General features: G+C 65.9%; 2 protein-coding genes across 4 annotated transcripts in view; one reads left to right on the top strand and one right to left on the bottom strand.

Moving 5' to 3' along the window:
* Nucleotides 1-10236: 10236 nt before the first annotated feature.
* On the bottom strand, nucleotides 10237-14662 carry LSM7 (LSM7 homolog, U6 small nuclear RNA and mRNA degradation associated). Its single transcript, XM_046685957.1, has 4 exons — nucleotides 14629-14662; nucleotides 14453-14543; nucleotides 11772-11843; nucleotides 10237-10476 (listed from the first exon to the last, which is right to left on the bottom strand). The coding sequence occupies exons 1-4, from the start codon at nucleotides 14632-14634 to the stop codon at nucleotides 10334-10336; spliced, it is 312 nt and encodes a 103-aa protein (XP_046541913.1). The 5' UTR covers nucleotides 14635-14662; the 3' UTR covers nucleotides 10237-10333.
* An 83-nt stretch (nucleotides 14663-14745) lies between these two features.
* SPPL2B (signal peptide peptidase like 2B) overlaps nucleotides 14746-22756 on the top strand; it is an 18109-nt gene continuing 10098 nt past the window's right edge. For all 3 annotated transcript variants that reach the window (XM_046637977.1, XM_046637975.1, XM_046637976.1), the window contains exons 1-4: nucleotides 14746-14851; nucleotides 20180-20299; nucleotides 21218-21400; nucleotides 21999-22088. In XM_046637977.1, the coding sequence (XP_046493933.1) occupies nucleotides 14792-14851; nucleotides 20180-20299; nucleotides 21218-21400; nucleotides 21999-22088 (453 nt within the window). In that variant the 5' untranslated portion in view covers nucleotides 14746-14791. The remainder of the gene's footprint in view (nucleotides 14852-20179; nucleotides 20300-21217; nucleotides 21401-21998; nucleotides 22089-22756) is intronic.

Raw genomic sequence — 22756 nt, 5'->3', positions numbered from 1 at the left:
CTCCCCGGTGCGCGGGGCGGGGGCGCGCGGGGCTGCGCCGGGCCGTGCGCGCGGCCTGCTCGCTGGGCCGCAGGTGTGCGGGGCCGCGGGGCGCGCGGGGACACGTGCGCGCAGGTGCCGGGACGCGCGCCAGGGCGGCGGGGTGGGATCCGGGGGGGTGGGGAGGGGGGACGGGGCCGCTGCGCGTGCGCCCCGCCCGCGTGGGTGCGAGTCTGAGGACCCCGTGGCCTTGCGGGGCGTGCGGAGGCTGCGGCGCTGGGCACGCAGAGCTCATCGGTGCCCCTCTGGGACCTGTCACCTCCTCGCTGTCTTCGGTCCCAGCCTCACACCTGGCACCTGGACACCTGCCCACCTGCCCAGCCTCTTCCTCCCTTCCCTCCAGCCCGTGCCCCACGAGGACCGCAGAGGAAGCTTAGCCCCTGGGCTCCAGAACCAGCTATGGCTCCCTATTGCCCTCAGGATCACACTCAACTCCACAAGCTTCCGGATGGGCCCCGGCCGCGCCTTCCTCCCCTCCCGCTCCCCCTCGCTCATCCCCAGAAACACCGCGCCCCCCAGTCTCAGGGCCTTGCACTTGCTGTTCCCCTGTGGGAGGCCTTTGCCCTCATCCTCTCGGCCAGTGCATGGTCCCTGTGTTTGTCTGACTAACTGGGCTTTTTCCCGGCTGGGCCCTCAGCCCGGAGCCTCTGCCGGCCGAGTGCTCATCTCACGGTTTGGGGAGCAGTGGGTGCCCGCTGCCCGGGGCCTCGAGTTCCCAGGGGCCCCGCCCGGCCTTATGAAAGGTGTTTTTTCGGAGCAGACACCCTGGGATCACTGACCGTCGGGGTGAGGGGCCCCTGTCCCTGACGCTCAGGCTGGGACACCGTGGCACCTGAGGGGAAGCGGGTCAGGGCAGAAATGGGACCAGGAGTGGGGTGTCCTGAGCCCCCGGACGGGGCCTGCCGGGCATGGGCCAGGAGCGCACGCTGCCCCATTTAGGGGGCTCACCCCGTGGGGCCCGGCGTGGGAGGCGGGTGACAGTGCTGTGTGGGGCGCGGGGGCATCGTCCCCCACGGCACGCCCAGGTCACAAGGCCACCGGGGTCCCTTCTGACCGTGGGCCTTGCTCCTTGCTTGGGCTCCAGGCGGACGCTGTGGTTACTCCCATTTCAGGGATGAGCAGACGGACAGATGCCGTTTGTCCCCAGGGAGGGGCGCCAGGTGGCCCGGGCGTGTAACCTTGCACCGCCCCGCCCCCCCTCCCGCAGCTGCCTCCCCCCAGCCTCTTCCATGGTGGCTTGGCGTCGGCTAGGCCACCTGTGACTTAAGCAGGCTCCGTTCCCAGACTGTCGCGTTGGCTGGAGGCCCAGAACCCGCATCCCGGGAGGCCGCAGGCCAGGCCCCCCCGCGGGTTGGGGGGGGGGGCGCTTCCCGTCCTGGCCCCGGAGAGCTGGAGGCCGAAGGAGGATGTGAGCTGCCCTCCTCGTGGTTCCCACCCCCACGGCGGGCCCAGAGCCCTGCACGGAGTCATCGCTGCGGATGCTGTGTGACCTCAGGGAGGTCACTTCCCTTCTCTGAGCTTCTCTTCCTCCCTCCTGACACCAGGCTGTCAGGGCTCCTGGAGGGAAGCATTTATCCAGCACCTGCTGTGTACCAGGCCAAGCGCTGGAGGGAGGCGATGCTGGGGGCACAAGGGAGCTCACCGTGGGCAGGGAGGGGAGCAGACTCAGCTTCGTGAAATAATCACAAGGTGGGCGTGGAAAGCTCAGCAGAGATGTCCGGCCGGCCCCAGGCAGGGGGGCAGGGACGCCTCCCCGAGGAGGGGGCGCTGGAGGTGAGTCCTGCAGGGGGAGGGGAGTTAACCCGGGTTCGAATCTTGGTCCTGCCACATCCCCTCCAGCCTCAGTTTCCACATCTGCGAAACGGGGATCAGAGCACAACCCGTCTTCTGGGGCCGCAGGGACGCCACTCCCGAGGACAGAGGGCCACCAGGGCGGCCAAAGGGCAGGGGGAGGCCTCGGGCACACGCCCACCTCAGGACTTTGGCACGGCTGTTGCCCCTGCCTGGAACGGCCTCCCCCCAGACATCTGCCCGCTCGCCCCCCTTCCTTCCTGACGCCCGTCTCTACCACAAGCTCCTTCTGTCCCGGCTGCGCCTCGGGGCTCCCGGGTGAGGACGCTTCGTGGTTTGCGGATCGACCCTGTCTGCCGCGCGTCCATCCTTCTGGGGGGCTGTGGCTCCAGCGGGTACGCAGCAGGCGCCCAATAAAGATGGGCTGGGTGAACGAGTGGTCCGGTGGCGTCGAGGGCGGTAGAGGGAGCTGGGTTTCGGGGGGGCTGGGTGGGGGAACGGCACCCCGTGTCCCTCCCTGACACCGCACCTCGTCCTGTCCCTTCTGCCCCGTCCCGAGGGGAGCCCGCCGTGGGCAGGACCCCTGCGTCTTGCGCACCGCCCACCCCCGGAGCGCATGCGCAGCAGATGGCGGGAAGGTGCGCGTTGGCTGCGTCTAGCGGGACGAGGGACGTGGGCCCAGCATCCCCTGCGGGATGCTCCTCGGGGGTGGGGGGTGGGGGGCGTGGGAAGGGGTTCCAGCCTCCCAGGCAGGGGTGGGGGGGGGCGGTACCTGGTTGCCAAGGTTACGGCCACCTGTGATGGGGACGTTGCCATGGAGATGGACCCCCGGGAGGAGAGGGCGGCTCCAGATGCGGAAGCTGCGGGAGGGGCTGGGGGCAGGGAGATGGCCACCTGCCAGGCCCCCCCACCCAGCCCCAGGGAGCCCTCCGGGTAGGGGTGCAGTGGGGCCACGGGCTGTCCCCATCCTGTGCCCTCGTGCCTGGGAGAGCCAGCACGTGTCCGTAATTATTTCTAAGATCAAAAGCCCTCGTTCTCTGGCCCTGGCTCTCCAGCGAGATGTGTGGGATCAGCAATCGTGGCCAGTGGCGGGGGTCGTGGGGGCAGGTGTGGCCCCAGATGAGTGTCTTCCCCTCTGTCATCGGGCTGGGTCATGAGTGACTCGAGGCCTTGGGTTCCCAATCCAGAGCCCTGGGGTGGCGCTGGGTCCCTGCTGTGTGACCTCCAGCTGGTGACCTAACCTCTCTGAGCCCCAGTCGCCTCATCTGTAACACGGAATACTAATAACGAATCCGTCCCGGCTGTGGGAGGCTAAGTAGCTAGAAGACCGGGTAACACTGACCAGAGTGCCCGATGGACGGTAAACACATGAGCGGGCAGCTGTTCTCACTCTCTGAGCCGACACTTCCTCAACACCGTGTGTAGCGCAATGGGATCCTGCGTCCCCTGCACCTCGTCACAGGCTGGGGCGACGGAGGGGCCCCAAACGCAAGCTGTGGAGCAAGCGTCCCAGGAGGGCCGGGCCCCCGAGGCCGAGCTCTGTGGGCCACAGAGGCTGGTGGGGGGCACGGCGAGGGTGACGCCGGAGGGGTTCCAGGGTTAAGCCGCCCCGGCGTCCGTGTCGTGTGGCCGAGGGGCCTTTGGGGCCCTAAGCTGACAGCGGCCCCTCAAGGCAGCGGGGGCCCCAGACGGCAGCTGGCAGTCGCAGCAGGTGGTGCCCCGATGGGACTCCATGCGCCCCTCCGAGGACGCCCCGCAAAGCTTGGTGGAATTGACCGACTCGGCCGTAGCCTGGGGACCCCACTAAAGGCGTGCGCCCCAGCCCTGCCGCGCCCCCTCCTGCACCTGCCTGGACCTCCTGCGCGGCCGGCCGTGTCCTCCTCCAGGGCCCCGTGAGGCATGAGCGTCTCTCTCCCGGCTCCTTTGTGGTCATCCCCTGGGCTGCGGCTCACCCTGCCTGGCTCCACTCGACGGCCGTGGACTTAACAGAGTCGCAACGAGGGGACTGCGAGCTCAGAGAGTCGCAAGGAGCGCGGCCATGAGGCACAGACGGAAGGGGTGCTCAGGCTTCACCTGAAGGGGAGTTGGGAGCCACAGAGGGTTCTAGGCAGGGAGCATCAGGGTTGGCTTTGTGCGGCCACGTGGGAGGATTCTGGGTACAGAAGCCGGGAGCTTCGGGAAGTGTCCCCTTGACTAGCCACCCCCCCAGAGCAAGGTCTGGGTTCAGAGCGGAGTTTGAACATCCGCCATTAAAAAAAAAAAAAAGCCTCTCCCCGTACACGCGGAGATGAGCAAAGGGGCCCCTCACTCACGTTCACTTTTTATTACGGAAATTTTCAAACATGAGCAAAAGCTGAGAAAACCATCCAGTGCCCCCGACGCGTGGCCGACGGCCGCTCCCTCGGCGCCAGCTCCGCTCCCCGCGGCCGCCAGAGCCGCTCTCCGCCCGGCGGCATCCGCTCCTCCGAGACGAGCAGACGCAGCACACCCGCAGCAACGCCCTCCTCGTCCTGCAAAGGTTGTCAGTAGTTCCGGAACCTTCCACCAGCCAGCGCCCAGCTGCCCCCACCGTCCTGTAAAACGTTTTTCATACTTTGTTCAAATCGGGATTCAAACTGGGTCCATTCGATGCAGTTGGTTGGTACGTCTCTGTCAAGGCACGGGGTCTGTCTGTCTCCCTCTGTCTCTGTCTCTCTCTGTCTCTGTCTCCCTCTGTCTCTGTCTCTATCTCTCCATCTCTGTCTCTCTCTGTGTCTCTCTGTCTCTGTCTCTATCTCTCTGTTTCTGTTTCCCTCTGTCTCTGTCTCTGTCTCTATCTCTCTGTCTCTGTGTCTCTCTGTCTCTATCTCTCCATCTCTGTCTCTGTGTCTCTCTGTCTCTGTCTCTATCTCTCTGTCTCTGTCTGTCTCTCTGTCCCCCTCTGTCTCCTTCTGTCTCTCTGTCTCTGTCTCCCTCTGTCTCTGTCTCTGTCTCTCTCCTTCCCGGCAATGTATTCCTTGAAGGATCTAGTCACTTCTGGACTCTGCTGACCGTCGTCCGCTGTCCCAGCGCCGTGCCCCCTGGGGTTCCTGGGTCTTCCCTGGGTTACGGGTGACTGAGGCCGACGCGGCCCCCGACCTCGGAGCTTCTGGATGAGTCGGGGGACGTGGACAGAAAGCAGAGACACAACCGACTCTGTGAGATGAGTGCGGCTGACGGGTGGGGATAGAAGTGGGTGCCGCGGGTGAGCCTGGGGGCGTGGTGGTCTGGGAGGGGCTGTTCCGGCAGGCCTCCATGCAGGGACAGCCTGGAGGAGGTGAGGGGTGAGGTTTGTGAACGTGTGGGAGGAGACGTGGTCCAGGAGCATGAACAGAGTGTGCAAAGGCCCCGAGGCGGGAGCAAGCCCAGCGCCCTGGAGGGTCGGCAGGGAGGCCGCTGTGGCCGGGGCGGAGTGGACAGCACCTGGCAGAGAGGGGGACAGGTGGGGTCACGCAGGACCTTGAGGACCCAGGAGTCCGGATTCTGTTCTAAAGTGACAGGAAGACACTGGAGGGTCTTCAGCAGGGGGTGAGGGGGTCTGCTTTCCCGCTGGACTGTGGGGAACCCGAGGGGAGGCAGGGAGACGAGAGGAGGCAGGTGGCGCCACGATCCGGGACGCGGGGGCCTGACCCGCAGCGTGGACCCTCGGCGAGTCACGGCACTTCAGCAAGCCGATGCTGCAGGAGCAAGTTGATTTTGCAAAAAGCAAAGACTTTGCAAAACTCCCTAATATTTCTCGCTGGTTCCGTTTCCCTGTCCTGTGGCGCCGGTTAGGGTCTCCGGGGTGACGAGAGCGGGCGTCCTCGCCTTGCCCCTGAGCTGAAGGGCGGAGTGGTCCTTTGGGACGGTTTAGAGAGAAGCTGCCTGGGGCTTTTGGAGGACACTCCCGTGTCCTCCCCGCTGGGTTTTTCATCTGAGTTCCTGTTGCCTTTGGTCAGACGCCTCTCCCGTGGCCACGACACGATCGTGCGTTTTTTCTCCTTTACTGGGCCAGTGGGTGACCCCCACCCAGGGATTTTCCGGTGTTAAACCAGCCTTGCATTCCTGGCAGAGACCCCGCTGGGCGGTCGGGCCGTACGAGGTTTGTGTAGACGGCTGGCCCCAGGCTGCTGGTGTTTCCTTACGGATTCTCGCGTCTGTGTTCACGAGGGATGTTGGTCTGTGGTTTTCTGTTCCTGGAACGTCTCCGACAGGTTTCGGTGACGCTGGCCTCCTACCAGCTGGGGAGCGTTCCCCACACCTCTCACTTCTCAGTTTGGTTTGGCGTCATTTGTCCTTTAAAAGCTGCAGGATAAATTCTGAAGGTGGGGGTGTCAGCACTTGCTGACGGATGGGATGTGCAGGGCGAGAAAAAGAGCGGAGGGTCAAGGGTGACCCCGAGGTTTGGGCCTGAGCAGGTGGGGAACCGTGGGGTGGGTCCCTGGCTGGGGAGAGCCGGGGGCAGCAGGCGGCCGGCAGAGTGTCAGTTTGGGGCCCGTTACCTTGGGGTGCCTCTCCGACACCCAAGGGGGTGTGGGTCTGGTGCTGTGGGGAGACAGGGCCCCAGAAGGGGAGCACCGGGTGGGCCGAGGGCGTGGCCGCAAGCCCGGGCTCCATCTGCCCCCGGATGGCCAGGCCCCATCCCCTGCGTGCAGCCGTGCTGTCGTGTGCCTCGGCCGTCATCTCTGGGTGCGTCCTGACCCCTGCTGGCACGCGGTGTGTGGGGCACGGGGACCCCGGGAGCTGACCTGGGTCCCGAGTGGAGGTGGGACCTGGGTCTCACTGAGCGTCAGAGCCCCCCACCCCCCCGGAAGCTCCGGGTCTAATGGGCGGGGGGCCCTCGTCCTGCGGGCGGTGGGGCTCCGGGCGGGCTTGGAGCCGCGGGAAGCGGGAGACCCCCCGGGTGCCCCCCGCCCCAGATCCAGCCGCACACGCAAAGCTTCCCTGTTCCCAGAGCCCCCTCATTCTACAGCCGCGTCCGAGTCCAGGTCCCGGCAGAACTGGACGCCGCACCCACTTCACTGACAGGGACCCAGGACCCCGACACAGACGGTGACAGGCGCGGGCCCTGTGGGGGGCTCTGGGGCTCTGCGGCCGAGGGCACCCCGCCTCTCAGCACCGTTGGCTCCTGCCACTGGTGCCCCGGGGCTGTGGTGGGGTCTCCCCTTGGCTGTTGGCAGGATGGACCCGCGGCGTGAAGGAGGGACCTGCTCCCTCCCGGCTCTGGGCCGGGGGCTTCTTCCCTTCTCTGCCCCCCCAACACCCATGCCCCCCCATCTAGCTTTGGGTCTGTTTCTGCACCCACGAGACAGGGGCAGTTAGCCTGCAGGGGCCTTGGGGTACAGGAAGGGGGGGGGCAGACACTGCTGGAGGGAACCGGCCACCTGGGTCAGAATCCTGGCTGTGTGACCCTAAGAAAGTTGCTCAACCTCTCTGGGCCTCAGCTTCCTCATCTGTGAAGGGAGATTGTGAAAGGGCTTGGGGGAGGGCAGTGAACCAGAAGGTGTGGGTCAGCTCATCCTGTCACCCAACCTGCTTTGGGGACAAGGCAGCTAGGCTGGGGGAAAGGCAGGCTGACCATCAGCATCCTCAAGATCCGGGCCACCTTTGGAAGACTCCGGGGTCCACCGGGGGCGGGGGGTTGCATCCTCGGAATCTCGGGCTGGTCTGGCCTCGAGCCAGGGCCTCTCTCCCTGCTGGCCGGGGGCCCCTGGTGCCGACTCCCAGAGCGGGGCCCCGGCCGCCAACACTCGGAAGCCGTGCACCGTGGTGACTGCGGGCATGTGGAGCAGGGCCGGCCCCTGGCCGAGGGCCGCAGCCCCCCCTGGCGCTCCTGCGCGGGCCATGTGGGACCGCTGGAAGGGCGGGACGCGCGCCAGGCTCAGCGGGCGGCCGCCCCACAGCATGGTGGCGGCAGGGCCGGGTGGCCGGGCCTTTATACTGTTTATCCGGGGCCAGGGGGGCGGGTGGCCGGATCCAGTGTCACTGGCCACCTGGCCGTGTCCTTGTTTCTCTCCCTGCGCCCCTCGTCTCTGTCAATCACGCTCTGCGTCTCCCTGTCTCTGGCCTCCTCCTCGGACTCCTGCTAAAATATTAAAATTTCAATGTAACGTTGAGCGTAGAGTATCAAATATTAAATTCCTCCTGGTGAAATATTAAAGCGTTAAGAGCAGGCAGCCACCCCGCTCCGATCACCATCTGCAATCCCGGGTCAGCACGGCTCTTTCCAGATCTTTCTCTGGACGCTGCAGAGTACAGAAGCGTGACTCCTTTCTGAAGACCGTTATCTGGAACCAGCGGGATGGCGCCACGCGCCCGTGTGCGAGCTTGTGCGACACCCTGCCGTTAGGCATGGGCGTCTGCCGGCACGTCTCGGGGACCCGTCATCGCGTGACAAACATCCCCCAGCGCAGTGGCACAAAGCACTCGATCTCTCACGATCCTGGGGGCCCCCTGCCGTCGACACTTGTCGGGGCGGCCGGGCTGGAGGTCCCGGGACCCTCATGAGCGTGCAGGTGGTGGGCGCCGGCTGTCAGCCGAGAGGCCTCGGAGCTCCTGCCCTCACGGCGGCTGAGGGCGCATGCCAAGGGGACAAGGGGGTCCGCAAGCCTGTCTGCCCACCAGGTGCTGAAGCCCCACAACGTCACTCCTGCCACACTTGTATCATCGAATCAGGTGCCCCGAGTCCAGAGGGGACTGCCGGTCCCTTACAGACGAGGTCAGAGTGACTCTCTGGGGGGTCCAGTGAGCAGGCTCATGGACCTTCCTTTCTGAGTTCTTCCGCCTGAGCCCCCAGGAGGTCAGGCTCTCCCTCTCTGGCGCCATGGCCTTCTGTTCTCATCCTCAGGCGTGGACGCAAAGCCTCACGCTCCTGACCGGCTCCCCACACAGCTGTGGCCCAGTGCTGGCCGCTGAGTGGATGCGCGATGCCTTTTCTTGAACTTAAGAGAGAAGGAAATGGCCTTCAGAGAGGTTGGGACACCTGCTCTCAGCCACACAGCAAGTGGTGGGAGGGGATTTGAACTTTGGGGCTGCGGAGGGCAGCTTTCGCCCTCGTCAGCTCGCTGGGAGGTGAGGGGTGGGCGGAGAGCAGCCTGGACCCTGGGGGGCTGCTGTGAGGGGTCAGGAAGGAACCAGGGAGGAGCCTGCTGTCTGCAGGAGAAGCCGGCGGCTGGGAGAGTGGGCGTTCTTCTGTCCTGGCCCCAGCTGCCCCTGGGGCTCTAATGAGGTCTAACCAGCCCCACTCTGGGGTCGAAGCCCCTGGCCCCCGACCCCGAGGTCTCGGCCTCAGCCAGGACAGCCTGGGTGCCTGGGGTCCGAGTCCCCCACCGTGTGACCTCCCTGCCCGGGCCCCCACCCCCAACTGTCAGATGGGCACAGGGAACCGGCCCAACAGCGAGGCACGCGTGCTGGAGGCTGGCAGGCCGGGCGCCTGGATTCTAGGTCACAGCCTCCCCGGGGGCCGCCCCCACCGCCCAGCGCCCAGCTGGCCCAGCTGCTCCGAGGCCCCCTCCCTCCACGATGAGGCCTCTGATGAGGGAGCCGGGGGAGGCGGGGCCGGGCCAGATGGCGGGGCCGGGCGGGGGCCGAGGAGCCGCGGGGTCTGCTCCGCGCCTCGCGCCCCTGACAGATCCCGGCAGCAGAGCCCAGCTCCCCGGGGCCGGCTGGTTTCAGTCTTTGAGGTGGTCGGGCAGCGCGCAAGCCCACGTGGCCCGCGTCCGGCTGTGGTCCTGGCCTATCCTGCTGCGGCCGCCGGTGTGTCCCTGACCCCACACTGCCCGCGCCCGGCTGTGAGCTCACGGGCTCCTGGCCCACAGTTCCTGCCAGGACGACACACAGACTCCCAGCCCGGCTGAGCAACAGCTCAGACAGACGTGGCCCGTGCTCGGCAGGACAGTCCCGGGGGACAGAGTCCTAACAAGGTCACTGAGTTTGGAGGATGGACCAGGAAGAGGCCCTGCTCCTTGGGGACGGGGCACAGGGGGCCTTCACGAGGACGACCGGGTCGGGTCCCGGGCCCAGAGGACCGGAGAGAGGCCCTCAGCGGCCGGGGCGGGACTGAGGCCGGGGGAGGCCGGGCCAGCCAGGAAAGGCCATGGGGCCGGCGGGGACCCAGGCTCCCTCTTGTTCTCTGTGAGGACACGGCTGTAACGGGACGTGACCCGGAGACCCTGGTTTGGGGACCCTCCGGCTGGCGTGCATGGAGGCACTGAAGACACAGAGCAGAGGCAGAGACGATGCCACCGAGACATGCTCGCTGAGATGGCGTGCGGCCGCCTGGGGGCTCGGTGAAGGCTGCGGTCAGCTCAGATCCCATCCCCGGCCCAGACCAGGGCGGCCCTCGACAAACCCTGCCGGCCAAACCGAGTCCTTGGGACCCAGGTTTTGCCAGAAAACCGAGGCTGAAAGCAAGGTCCTGGGGCTCCAGAAGTTTGCGATTTTATTAACAAAAGAAAAATGTAACCTATACAAAAAGGGAAGTCCGTTCGTGCGGGTAAGCCGCCCGCTAGGCCTCCTGCTGCTGGACGAAGGGGTTGGGGATGGCCTCCATGCCGTCCTGCGGGCAGATGAGCACCACCGAGGTGCCCCTGCACACCACCAGGCCCAGCGGCCGCGTGTCCTCTGTGAGCTTGTACTGGTCGTCGGGGTCTGTGGGGAGAGCGCGGGTGTGAGGCGGCGCAGGCGCGGGGGTCTGGGGGACCGCGATCGGAGGGGACATGTGGCTGTGCGGACACACGGAGATGACCCACAGACCATGAGGCCCAGGGAGAGCCCCTGCCACAGCGAGAACACGGCCCGGGGGACAGCAGGGATGCTGGGCCTCAGAGCTCACTGGGGGCCTGGCACGCGAGCCAGCAGGGGCCCTGCAACACCTTATGGGATGAGCAGCTGGAACAAACGTCGATCCGGGCTCTCGGCTTCTGCAAAACTACGGAAGCCCCGTGGGGCTAACATTTGCCCGTGTCACGGGGCTGTTACCGGAAGGACTGTGGAAGTGACAGGCAGCTCGAGAGCTCTGCTGAGATCACAGAAACTAAAAGTCTGCGTGCTGTTCCTGCGTGACGCGGGGAGCACCAGGTGGCCCAGGGAAATCAGAGACCCAATGGATCGGAGCTGCTCCGCCCTCAGATCCTGCGGGAGGAACGACCCCCCTCCCCGCCCCAGAGCCGTGGGGACGGGCCCAGGGCTGCCACGCCTGGCCGCACTGGATGAGCTGGGGGTGTGGCTCCCCTGCCCAGTGGGCCCCCCACAGGGGCAGGCGCTGCCGAAAGAGTGGAGCCATAGCCCCAGGGCCGCCCGGCCCCGTCCGAGGCTTCCCTGAGGGCCCCGTCCTTCCACAGACGGTGAAAATCATCCGCCCGAGGAGGCCGGGCCGGGACCCCAGCTTGGGGGCCACAGCGGACTCTGGTGGACCCACGCGGGCGGGGGAAACTGCGGGTAAAGCGAGAGGCCCCATGGAGTGGCCGAGCCCATGCTTCCCCCACAGAGGTCCACCCCGCCCGTCCTGGACACGCCAGTGTGGCCGCGTGAACCTCCGACCAGTGACTCCTGCCTCAACGACATCGGTGGTCCCGAGCGCCCCGTGAGGCTGAGCTGGAGAACCTGACGGCTGACGGGCAGCCTGATGCCGCGGGCGCTGCGGACGGTCTGGGACTCGTGGGGCAGGGACCCGGGGCAGGAACGAGCGGAAGGGCCGTTTGTCAGCAGCAGGGTGACACCCGAGGACTGCAAGGGACGAGGGGAGCTGAAGGAGCAGCAGAGCAGCTGGCGCCCTCCTGACCATGCCAGGTGCAGAACACACCGCGTCTCTGGAGTCCCCGAGCTGCCAGGTGAGTGAGCCGCGCCAGGACGTGGAGCTCAAACACACCCGTCCTCCGTCTGTCCCCGAGGCGCCACGTGCGTCCCTCAGCAGGGGGATCGGAGCAGGAAGAAGGCCGGCTCACCTCTCACGTACTCGATGGTGCCGTCCAGCACGAGGTTGAGCAGCGGGTCAAAGCCCTTCAGGATTCCGCTGGCTTGAAGAGGCACCGGGAAGAGAGGAGAAACGGGGGCGTGAGGTCCCGGTCGCGCTGGGGGGACTGTGCACCCTGCCCAGGCGGCAGCACTCGGGGACGGGGCGCCCCTCCCACAAGGGGCCCACCCCTTGGCAAGAGGCAGATGTGGGAGCAGCGTCTCCGGGGACGAGGGGAAGCGAGGGACTGGCTCCCGGGAGCGGAGCAGGCCCAGCCGACCCCAAACCGTCCCCACCAGATCACGGTGGGCACCGCTTTCTGCGAAGGGCCAGGCGGCCACCGTTCGGCACCGCTGTGTCCCTCTGTTAAGGACGGTCCCCCTGGCTGCCCCCACACTGTGACGGGGACAGCTGGCCCACAGAGCTGGGAATGTCCCCCGTCTGGCCTTTTACAGAAGTCTGCCAGCCCCTGGCTCTGTGTGCCTGTGTCCCTGCTCATCCCTCCTGTAGAACGAAGACGGTGACGGCACCGGCCTGACAGGGTTCCGGGCAGCGTCAGACGCAACACCGCACGGGGCCCTGGCACAGGGGGCCTGCACCTGCGGGTCGGCCCTCCTCCTCAAGGGACACGGGCACTGCAGTGGGCAGCCAGGAGTCCAGGCCAGAGCCACGTTCCCCGGCCCCAGTGAACAGGCCTGTCACCCCATCCCCTTGACTGTGGGATGGGACCTGGGAATCTGATGGGGTGTCACTCTGTCATTAGGTTATGACAAAGACAGAAGACTTTGCAGCCGTAATTCAGGACCCCCATCAGTCAACCTTCAGTTAGTGTTAAGGAAGTCTACGCTGGGTGGGCCTGACCGGATCAGGTGAACCGTGAAAAGAATGAGCACTTTCCGAAAAGAGAGATTTGAAGAACGAGAGAGGTTTTCCTGCTGGCCTTGAAGGAGCCATGCTGCGGACAGCCATGTGGCAGGGGGTGGGGGGCGGCCTCTAGGAGCCGAGTGTCCCTGGCCAACACGAGCCAGGAAACGGGGGCCCCAGTCCAACGACCACAAGGAACCAAATTCTGCCAACAACCAGCGGCTTGGAGGAGGCCTCTGTGCCTGATTCAGGCCCCAAGAGACGCTCCTTTATCACAACCTCGTAGGAGCCCTCGAGGCTGAGGCACGAGGCCTCCCAGCCGGCAGACACGGGGAGACAAGAAGTTTGAGTGTTCAAGCTGCTGAATTGGTGATAATTGACCCCACAGCGTATAAAAGTAACACAAGCGCCCTGACCAGCAGGAGCCGCCTCTCACTCATCCGCCCCAGGGCCGGCACCGAGCCACTGAGCAGACACCCGTTCAGACGCAGGGTCTCACTTCTAACCGTCCCTACACCCGCAGGCACTGTGTCCTGACCACTCTGAGGCCAGCCGATCGTCTGCACCTCGGGAGAGGGGTCTGGATGACCGTCTCATGAGATGGAACCCATGGTCAAGGAGGGAGCTGAAATAATGAAATGCTGACGGGGGAGGGACTGCGCTAAACCTGTTACGTCTTTAACCCTCGCATGCCCACTGCCACTCGCTGAGACAGGCAGAGTTCACAGCCTCTCTGACAAATGAGGAAACTGAGGCTAAGGGCAGGTAGCAACCCACCCAAAGACTGACAGCGAGCAGAAGAAATGGGGCTCGGACCCAGGGGGCCCCCACCAAGGAGCGGCACCCCACGCCGTTCCTGCCCTCTGCCCGAGATCCCAGCAGGAGACTCGAGCTAAGCATCGTGTTAACGGGCATCAAGCGGAAAGCTGTGACGGGCACTTCTAGCACAGGGCCTGTGGCGAGGAGGAGGGTCAGGGAAAGCCTCCTGGAGCAGGTGTCCTGAGCTGAGGGCAGGGAAGCGACTCTGGGGTCAGCCAGGAACAAGCTGACCTGGTGAGAGCACTCCAGAGGTAACAGGAGCTTCACAGCCCCGGGGCGGCGAGAGCTCCCCACCTTACTCAGAGGAAGAAAAGGTGGGTCCTTTACCCTGCGACAATGGGGAAGAAGGTGACCCCACGTGTCTGTAACAAGTCCCTCTGGCCGGCAGGCGGAGACTGACCGCAGGGCCGTGGTTCTCAACTGGGGCAATGCGGCCTCCCAGGGGACACCAGGTGATGTCTGGGGACACCTGTGGTTGTCACACTGGGGAGCTCCAGGCATCGAGTGGGTGGGGGCCAGGGATGCTGTTCAACACCCCGCAGTGCCCAGGACGCCCCCCCCACACACACGAGTGACCCGGCCCCACGTCCACAGCGCCCAGGACAGCCCCCCAGAGAGAATGACGCGGCCCCATGTCCACAGCGCCCAGCTTGGGGAACCCTGGGGTGGGGGTCTCGGCGAGGAGCTGGGGCTGCCGCCGGGGCGGGAGCTGGACAGACAGGGCCGCAGGGGAGGCAAAGCCGTGGATCCCAGCCCCGGCTGCGCCACTGTGGCTCTGGGTTAAGTCTGGACCCCTTTCCGTGCCTCAGTTTCCCCACCTGCGGAACGAACCTAACAGTTCCTACTTCCCAGCCTGCTTATTAGGCGGTCTATTAGGAGCCCTGCACTAGGCATCCGAGCAAAGCGCCCAAGCGGAGCCCAGCAGCAGGGGTCGCGATCGCCGCTCCTTACTTATCCTAAACTGTTAGGGGGGCGGGCGGCGGGTCTCACCTTCGCGGCCCCCCTGGAACTTCACCCGGATCGTCTTGTCGATGTACTTGGACAGGTCCAAGATGCTCTCCTTCTTCTTCTTCTCTTTGTCCTGCGAGGAAAGCAGAGCGCGTGAGGCGGACAGTGCGCGGCCGGGCCCCGAGCCTCCCGCCCCAGCCGCCCCGCCGCGAGCTCACCGCCATCTTGCCGCGCCGCGCCGTTCTGCGCAGGCGCCGCCGCCGCGCCCTTTGACCCCGCCCCCGCGCGCAGGCGCGGCGCACACACGGCGCAGGCGCGGCGGGGCGCGGCGGGGCGTTGCTGGGAAACATCTGCCGACGCCTGCGGCGGGGACCGGCCGACATGGCGGCGGCGGCGGCGCTGGCGCGGCTCGCGGCGGCCTTCCTGCTCCTCGCGGCCCAGGTGAGGGCTGCGCCGGCCCCGCCGGTCCCGCCGGCGGCAGCGCCCCGGCCCCTCGGCCCCCGGCCCCGCACAGGGCCCCCCCCGGCCCGGCCTGGGGTCAGCCTCGGCCTCTGCGCCCCCCGCGCGGGCGGCCGGCGGGCTCGCAGCCCGGCCGTGACCTTGCGGGTCCGTCCCCCCTCCCCGCCTCGGGATTCCCCGCGGCCGCAGCGTCACTCGCTTCCCCCGGGGCTGGAGTTGGGGGACCCCCTCCCGTCCCCCGGGTCCTGCTGGTCCGTCCCGGCGTCTCCATCTGACGCCGGGGACGCCGCCCCCCCCGACTGGCTCTGTGGCCTCAGCCAGGGGGCGGCCCCTCCGTGAGCCTCAGTTTCCCCTTATTCGCGATGCTAGCGCTCCCTCCACCACCACCGGGATTGCGGTAAGCTGCCCAGCGCGGCGCCCGGTGCCTGGCAGCGCCGGGGAGCGTCCAGGAGCCCAGCCCTGGAGTGGGGTCGAATCGGCGCCCCGTCTTTTGCTCCTTGACCTTGGGCAGGGAAGTCTCCTGCCTTGGGCGTCCGTCGCTTGTCCCCAAGAGTACAGCGTGGACTCGGCGACATGACGCATGGGGTGATGAGCGTGCCGCGCGCTGCTACTTTGTCACTTGACTCGAGGTCTCCGGGGCCAGTGGGGGACTGCCCACGAGATGGCCGATGCACGTTGTCATGAGCACATCTTTGGTTTGCAAATCCTCCCTCTCTCCTGGGTTTGGAAGCTCAGGGAATGTTGTCCCAACAGCCCTACCAATGAGGCCATTAACCTTGACCCGGTTACCCCAGTTCACCGCCGCCTCTGCCATAGCTCCTGTGGCCGCCTTTGTTCCCCACGTCCCCAGTCCGTTTTTGACACGGCAGGAGTGATCTCTCTCAAAGTGTGTCAGCTCTCGGTGCATCCAGGCGAGAGCCTTCCAGCAGCTTCCTGGAGCACTTGGGAGGCTTCTGTAGTCCTCCCTTCCCGGCTCTAGTTTGTTGAAGTTGCTCTGCTCTCTGGTCATCTCTGTTTGCCTGGAATTCCCTTCTGGTCTCAGCTTCCCTGTCCGTCCCCCATGGAAGCTCTCTGGGACGCCCCCTCCCCAGCTGCTTCACTAGCCCCCGTGTCCTTTCCCTGCCCGTGTTCACTCATCTTCCTCACCGTCTGAGCAATTTGATGGCATGGACTTTAAGTTCTCGAGACGTTTTGATCGAGGACAGAGCAAGCGACGGATGAAGGATCGTGGGAACACCACGGAGAGATTCACTCGATTTGCCTGCAAAGGCTTTTCAGAAGCACTAGGGGCCGAGGGGTGTTCTGAAGGATGTGTAGGAGTTTGCCGGGTTGTGAAGGCAGAGGGAGAGTGTGGCAGGTGTTGGGAGTGGCCTGAGCTGGCCCAGAGGCGCGAGGGCCGGTGATTTATTTGGGGACATTGAGGGGTCCACGGTGCTGGTGTGGATGGCGGTACAGTGCTTACACCTTGGCCTGTGGCCTCCCTGGGCTGGGCAGGTCAGACCCAGCTGGTGGGAGGCTCACGGTGCCGGGCCGTTTGGACTTCATCCCGAGCAGGCTGAGGGTTCTGAACTTTGTCCTGCGCGCGGGGAGCCAAGGCACGTATGGGAGAGAGTGAGGCGAGCAGTCGGGGCTGCTTTTCCCGGAACAGAGCCCTGGTCTACGCGCCCTGAGACAGGACGGCACCCTGGGTGGTGGTGGGAGGGGGTGGCTCTTCGTGGTGCCCGAGATAAGACCAGCTCGCCACTGGGCAGAATGCTGCTTGCTGACAACCCTGAACTCACTTGCCAGCATTTTGTGACCCTGGGTGAAGGACTTGACCTCCCCAAAGAGACCCACTTCCTCCGGCGCGTACACAAAGGCCGAGGGGAGGCTGTTACTCGGCAGATCTGAACTCACGTCAGTGCGCGCCCTGCCCTCCTCTACCTGCCCCCTCCACGTGCCCCCCACCCCCGCACGTGTCCCTGCCCTCGGCGCCCCCCTTCCCATCTCCCCATCACTTTCCTCCACCTGCGCATCTGTTTCCAAGCTCCCTGGGGCCTTACTTTTCCACCCTCTCCTCGAGCTCACCGAGTCTTCTTAGAAGGAAGACCGCTCCCACCTGGACCCGTTAGCGCCTCTCACAGCCCCTGACATGAGTGCTCTCGGTCATCCCGAAGCCTGGTTTGCCCACACGGTCCTCACTCAGCCTGCTCCATGACTGCCGCGTCGGAGGGCGGTGTGTCCTCGCAGTCCGTGCTATTCTGGTTCTCCGTGCCGGGCCGGCCCTTCTAGCCCGTGGGGCGCTCACAGCGTGGGGTCCCTTTGAAGAGGTGCCCCCAGTTCCTCTGACTCCGCTGGCGGGGAAACCGGATTCAAAGCGAAACCGGGCCCTCCCTGGCGTTTGATGTCAGCACAGATTTATTTCTGAACCGAGAGCCAGTTGTGCAGATCGCGGGGAGGGAAATCCCATAGTAGGCTTTTGTGCTTTAAATGACCTTTTTAAAAAGAAACAGTTTCTGTCAGTTTTCGTTTTATGAAGATGACGCTTCCCACCCCGTCGGATCCCACAGAATGGGGGTCAGCCTACATTTTCTGTGAAGGGCCACAGGGGAGTGTATTTGGCTTCACGGGCCACATGGGCTCCGTGGCAAGTGCTCCGCTCTGCAGTTGTACTGAGAACAGCTGTGGGCCCTCCATCCGGGAACCGGGCAGCCAGGTTCCAATAAAACTTTATTTACAAACACAGAAGGGGGGCCGGATAAGGCCTGGGGGTTGAGGGACCATACACTCTCCCCAGTGGCCCCGGGGTGAGTGGCCAGGGGGTCTGAGCGTAGGAGGACCCATTGGAAGGAAAGGAGGGGCGTGCAGCCAGACGCGGTACTTAGAGCCAGCTTGAGGGGCGCCCTTGGGGGACAGCCTGGTGGGGAGGACCTGGAAGAGGGAGCTCCTAACAAGGTGACAGGTGAGGTGCATGGAGGTTGGCTGAGGTCAGGGCAGGTGGAGGGACAGTGAGATGCCAGTCGGCCTCAGGCAGCACCCCTGCGTTCCTCCCACGAGTGCTGGTGACAGTGGCCCCGTGTCCCTGCTTCTTTGAGCTGTAAGCCTGCTTCACTGAACACGCCCAGCAGTGTCAGCACCTCACTCACAACAACGAACCAAAGCGCCAGAGCTGACGTGCCCGTCGGAGCAGTGGTGGCCCGGACCTGCGCTGGCACCTCGTGTCGGCCTCCAGGCCCGGGTCGCGGTGCCCTGGGCTTCTCTCCACGCCACGACCGCCGGGTGCCCAGGGCCGTCAAGGACACGCTCCCGTGCGGGCTGGGGCCTCACTGTGCTTCTGGCCATCTGAGAGCCAATCTGTGCCCCAGGCCTGATGTTGGGGACCCCAGTCCATCAGGACCCTCGGCCAAATCAGAGCCCCCCACCCCGGCTTCAACTTGGCATGGCGCGTGTCCCGTGGTGCCAGCTGGCGTCTGTTCCGGTCGGGCGTCTATTGTCAGGCGGGCGGCTGTGGCCACCTGTTTGTGTCCATGGCAGGTCCTTGGGGGAGACCAAGGAGCGTGTGTTGCGTGTCTGCGTCGAGGTGTTTACAGCCCGAGGGGAGCATGTGCCCCAGGAGCCCAAGTGTGCGGAGCGCGAGTCGGGTCCAGAGAGGCCCCAGGAGCCCCAAGAAGCCCCGCGGTGGGGAGGGCCCAGGGCCCGTGGGTGTGACATGTGGCACACTGGCCCCCTGGGTCCTAGCACAAGTCTTCTCTCCTGGGGACTGCCCCTCCCCCCCGCCCTGGCAGGCCCCCCAGGCCTCGGGAGCTCCCAGACTCGGGGCGAGCGTGCTTGGCGCCCCGACGCTGTGAGACCTGCTCGTGGTGAAATCCTCCAGAGACACAGGGGCCGTCCTCGTAGGGGGCTCTCTGGGCCGCAGGCCGGAGCCGAGCCCGAGCATGTGTGAGGAAGAGGAGAGAGCGTCGCCTGCGCTCGATTCTGCCGGGAGGGGGGAGCGTCACCTGCGCTCGATTCAGCCGGGCAGCTGCAGGGTCCAGGCAGGCGCTGACGAGCAGGTGGCGGCGATGCTTTCGTGTGACGTTAACGGTCTTTCACGTAAAGAAGGCTGTTCTGGTGTGAAATGGAAAAGACGAGAGGCAGCCCCTTCCACCCCAGGCCCCCGGCCACCCCACTGCCCTTGAGGGAGGTGTCCCATGTCTCGGGGATTCTGCGGCCTGCTCCTCTGCCTGACTTTGATTTCAGATGCAGAGCAAGGGCCCTGATGGCCGGTGTGCCCCGGCCTGCCCTGTCCTGTGTGGTCAGCCTGCTGCCCACATCCTTGCTCCATGTCCAAGCTTGCTTGTCCTCCTGGTACTCTCCGTGCAGCCGTCCGTGAGCAGCCTGCTGCCTGTAGGACGCAGAAGGAGGACCTTGCAGCCAGCCACCCGCTCCTGTTCCTCCTCCTGGGCAGAGTGGGCCGGGCAGCGGGGCTGCGTGGGCAGCCAGGCTCTGTGTGCTCGGGGTCTGGCGGGGCAGAGGAACCAGGGCAGCTGTCTGTGCCCTGCTGGTGTCCGCACGCCTCCTGTCCGTTGCAGACTCTACCCGCCGGGCACAGATGCACAGCCCCAGCCCACCCCAGAGTATCCCGGCCCCTTCCTGCCGTGCCTCTGGGTGGGGGCGGTTAGGGGACGTTGACCTGGGCAGGCCCACTGGCCTGTGCCCCGGCGGGGGCTGGTCGCGTGACCTGGGCTCGCCTGTCCTCCTGGAAAGTGAGGCACTGGCCCAAGGGGGCCAAGCTTTGCCCAGAGCCAGCTGGGTCACCTGTCAGTGGCAAATAGGCAGTTTTCCCAGGAGCTTCGGGTCAAGGACGATCCCTGAGCTTGCTGGGGTCCCAGAAGCTCCTCCCAGCCTCCTGCCTTGTCCCGTGGTCCCAGCCACGAGCCCCCGCCCGGGGCCTGGGGACGGGTCTGCTGACTCACCGTGTTCCCTCCCGGCCTCAGGACAGAGCCTGGGGCTTTCGTTCTCCCCTGCCCCATCCATCCCTGGAGGGCCCCATGAGGTGGTGCCACCACTGCCATAGGAGCCACGGGACCAGGAGGGGACCTGACACAGCCGCGGTCAACACCGGGTCTCCCTGGGGAGGCCTGTCTGTGTCCTCGCTGTCCTCTCTCGCTTTCCCCGCCATAAGACGTGTACGATCGTACCCTGGCTGTACTGTCGGAGGGAGGACGCCAGCCCCAGCGTGGTCGGGGACACAGGTGACCCCTCGGAGAGGCGTCCTCGTTTGGCTGGGATTCTGTTCCTGCTGGATTGTCCTGCCCCAGCATGGGGCTCTGACCCTGCCTGTCCCCACAGGCAGCCTGTGAGTACGGCATGGTGCACGTGGTCTCCGAGGCCGGGGGCCCCAGGGGCAGAGATTACTGCATCCTCTACAACCCGCAGTGGGCCCACCTGCCACACGACCTCAGCAAGGCGGTGAGTACTGGTGGGGGCCCTCCGCTCGGGGCGCCCTCCCAACTCAGGGCCTCTGTCTTGCTCGCCGCCATCCCTCCGCTCCTCTCCCCGGGTCCCCGAGGGCCCTCTGGGAGACTCATCTTGCAGAGCCGGCCGCAGGATGGAGAGGGACCTCAGCAGGGAAACCAGGGGGGCCGCTGGAGTCTGGGGCGTCCCCAGAGAAGCCCCACAGCCCCACCAGGCCTCGGTTTCTTTGGTCATAAATGAAAAATGTCTGGAGCCCTGTCGAGGGACAGCCCTGGTGGGACACTCGTCAGGACCCCGCATGCTGCACTGGGGCTGCTGGCAGAGCGGTCCTGAGGGGGTGACAGCAGAGGGCTGGCAGGCCAAGGGGTGGGACACCCAGCCCCCCCAGGTGCAGCCCGGCTGCTGCTCCCGGCGCTGGCCTCCCTTGTCCACCCAGGGGGCCCTGGGGCTCAGGGGCTGAGAGTGGTTCTCACTGTGACGGGGAGGCCCCTGTCCACGCACCCCTGCTGACCCGTTGCCGTGGATGCTGGAGACGGGGTCAGGACACCAGGGAGGGTCCCCTGGGAGCTCTGAGCGCATGCCGCCTGCAGCCCCTCCTGTCGGCCTCATGCTGGGGTGTGTATATGAGTGTGCGTGTGGGTATGTACATGCTTGTGCATGAGTGTGCACCTGTGTATGTGGGTGTGTGTGGACGTGTGTGTGCTCACACGTGCGTGTGTGCAGCCCTGCTCGCCCCCGCCCTGCCAAGGAGGCTGAGCCTGGCGGGGTGCTGCCGAGAGGGTAGTGCCAGCCGACAGTCCCGCAGAGAGAGGGGCTGAGGGGCTGCTCGTGGGCAGGCACCCCTGCCGACCTGGTCTGGGGCCCCATCCGCCCTGCGTCCGGCGCAGCTCACGGGAATGCCGCCTCCCTCAGTCTCTCCTGCAGCTGCGGGACTGGACGGCCTCTGTGCTCTGCTCCCCGGCCGACCTCCCCGCCAAGGGCTTCAGCAACCAGATCCCGCTGGTGGCACGGGGCAACTGCACCTTCTACGAGAAAGTGAGGCTGGCCCAGGGCAGTGGGGCGCGCGGGCTGCTGGTCGTCAGCAAGGAGGCGCTGGTACGGCCACGGGGCAACAGCCGTGGGTAGGGGCGAGGCGGGAGGCGCTGGAGCTGCCCTGACCTCCTCCTGCCCAGGAGGCCCGCATCTGGGGTCACAGCGCTCAAGGGGCGGCGCAGGCGGCTGCAATAGAGGGAGGCGAGGAGCTGGCTTTGCTGACCGAGGCTGTGGACGCTGGCCCTTGGACCACGGTCTTAGAGGGAGCCCTGTCCCAGAGCAGTCCTGGGGCTGGGGAAACGAGCTCTGGGGGCCTTCTGAGGAGCAGGTGGCGTGGGCTCATGCCAGCCTGTCCCCTGGCCCTCCCAGGCCGCAATGGCCCTTGACAGGGCCTGACCCCAATGTTTGGACATGAAGGGAGAGCTTTTCCTCCCCCAGCAAGTGAGGCCGAGCCTGCGGGCCTGCCTGCCCCCAGTGTGTCCCTCTTCCCACCACCTGGCACCTGAGGACCCCCCAGCCCACCCACGTGGGGCTCTTTGCTCCGTCAGAGAGTGCTGGCTCTGCGGGCCTGCTGTCAGGAGGGGCTGGTGGCAGCCGTGTCCTGGGGGGGCTCGGGGAGCCATCCATTCTCCTTCCCCCGTGTCCCCTCCTCGGGCCCCAGGTCCCCCCAGGAGGCAACAAGACGCAGTATGACGAGATTGGCATTCCCGTGGCCCTGCTCAGCTACAAAGACATGCTGGACATTTTCAAGGTAGGGTCTCCTGCCTGTTCCGGGCTGCGGCCACCTGGGCCTGCTAGATGGGGTGGGGCCCGGGGGCGAGGCCTCCCTGCCCGGGCTGGCCCGTGGGTGGTCAGGGCCTGGTGGGAGAGGGCCCCCAGCACTGGATGCCAGCAGTGGAGCCCACGGCCCCAGCCCTGCCCCAGGCAGCCAGGGGGAGCCACCCTGGGCCCGGTGCCCTCTGTCCTGCAGCAGCCGGACCCTGGCTTCCCGGCTGGGCTGACCCGGCCGCTCGCATGCGCCTGGCTTGGGTGCCCGCAGACACGCAGCCTGGCCCCGTCTGACCAGAGGCCTGTGTCCAGCTTTTCCTCGGGGAGCTGGGTGTGGAGCAGGCGAGCTTCCTCACACGGGGGAAATGGGCACGTTCAGTCTTGGTGGAAGCTGCCGGCAGCTGGAGTAAACGTTCCCAGCCGGCCGCAGGCTCCACGCCTCTCCCCGAGGATGCACATCGGCCTCCGGGGGACGTCCGCCCTCGTCCGCGCGCGCACACACACACATACACACAGATACACACACACACACAGATGCACACACACACACAGATACACACACACACAGATACACACACACACACACACACACACACACACACAGACACACACACACACACACACACACACACACACACACACACACACACA

The sequence above is a fragment of the Equus quagga genome, chromosome 14 (genome assembly GCF_021613505.1).
Source record: "Equus quagga isolate Etosha38 chromosome 14, UCLA_HA_Equagga_1.0, whole genome shotgun sequence".
Classification (NCBI taxonomy): Eukaryota; Metazoa; Chordata; class Mammalia; order Perissodactyla; family Equidae; genus Equus; species Equus quagga.
This window is presented reverse-complemented; position numbering and strand designations above follow the sequence as displayed.

Bases quoted from the DNA above. Each gene is read 5' to 3' on its own strand.
- LSM7 (XM_046685957.1), bottom strand. The intron at 11,844-14,452 runs GTGAGACCCGCC...TGCCTCTTCAAG, and splicing joins GTTCCAGGGGGGCCGCGAAG to CCAGCGGAATCCTGAAGGGC. The intron at 10,477-11,771 runs GTGAGCCGGCCT...CTCTCCCCACAG, and splicing joins CACCATCGAGTACGTGAGAG to ACCCCGACGACCAGTACAAG.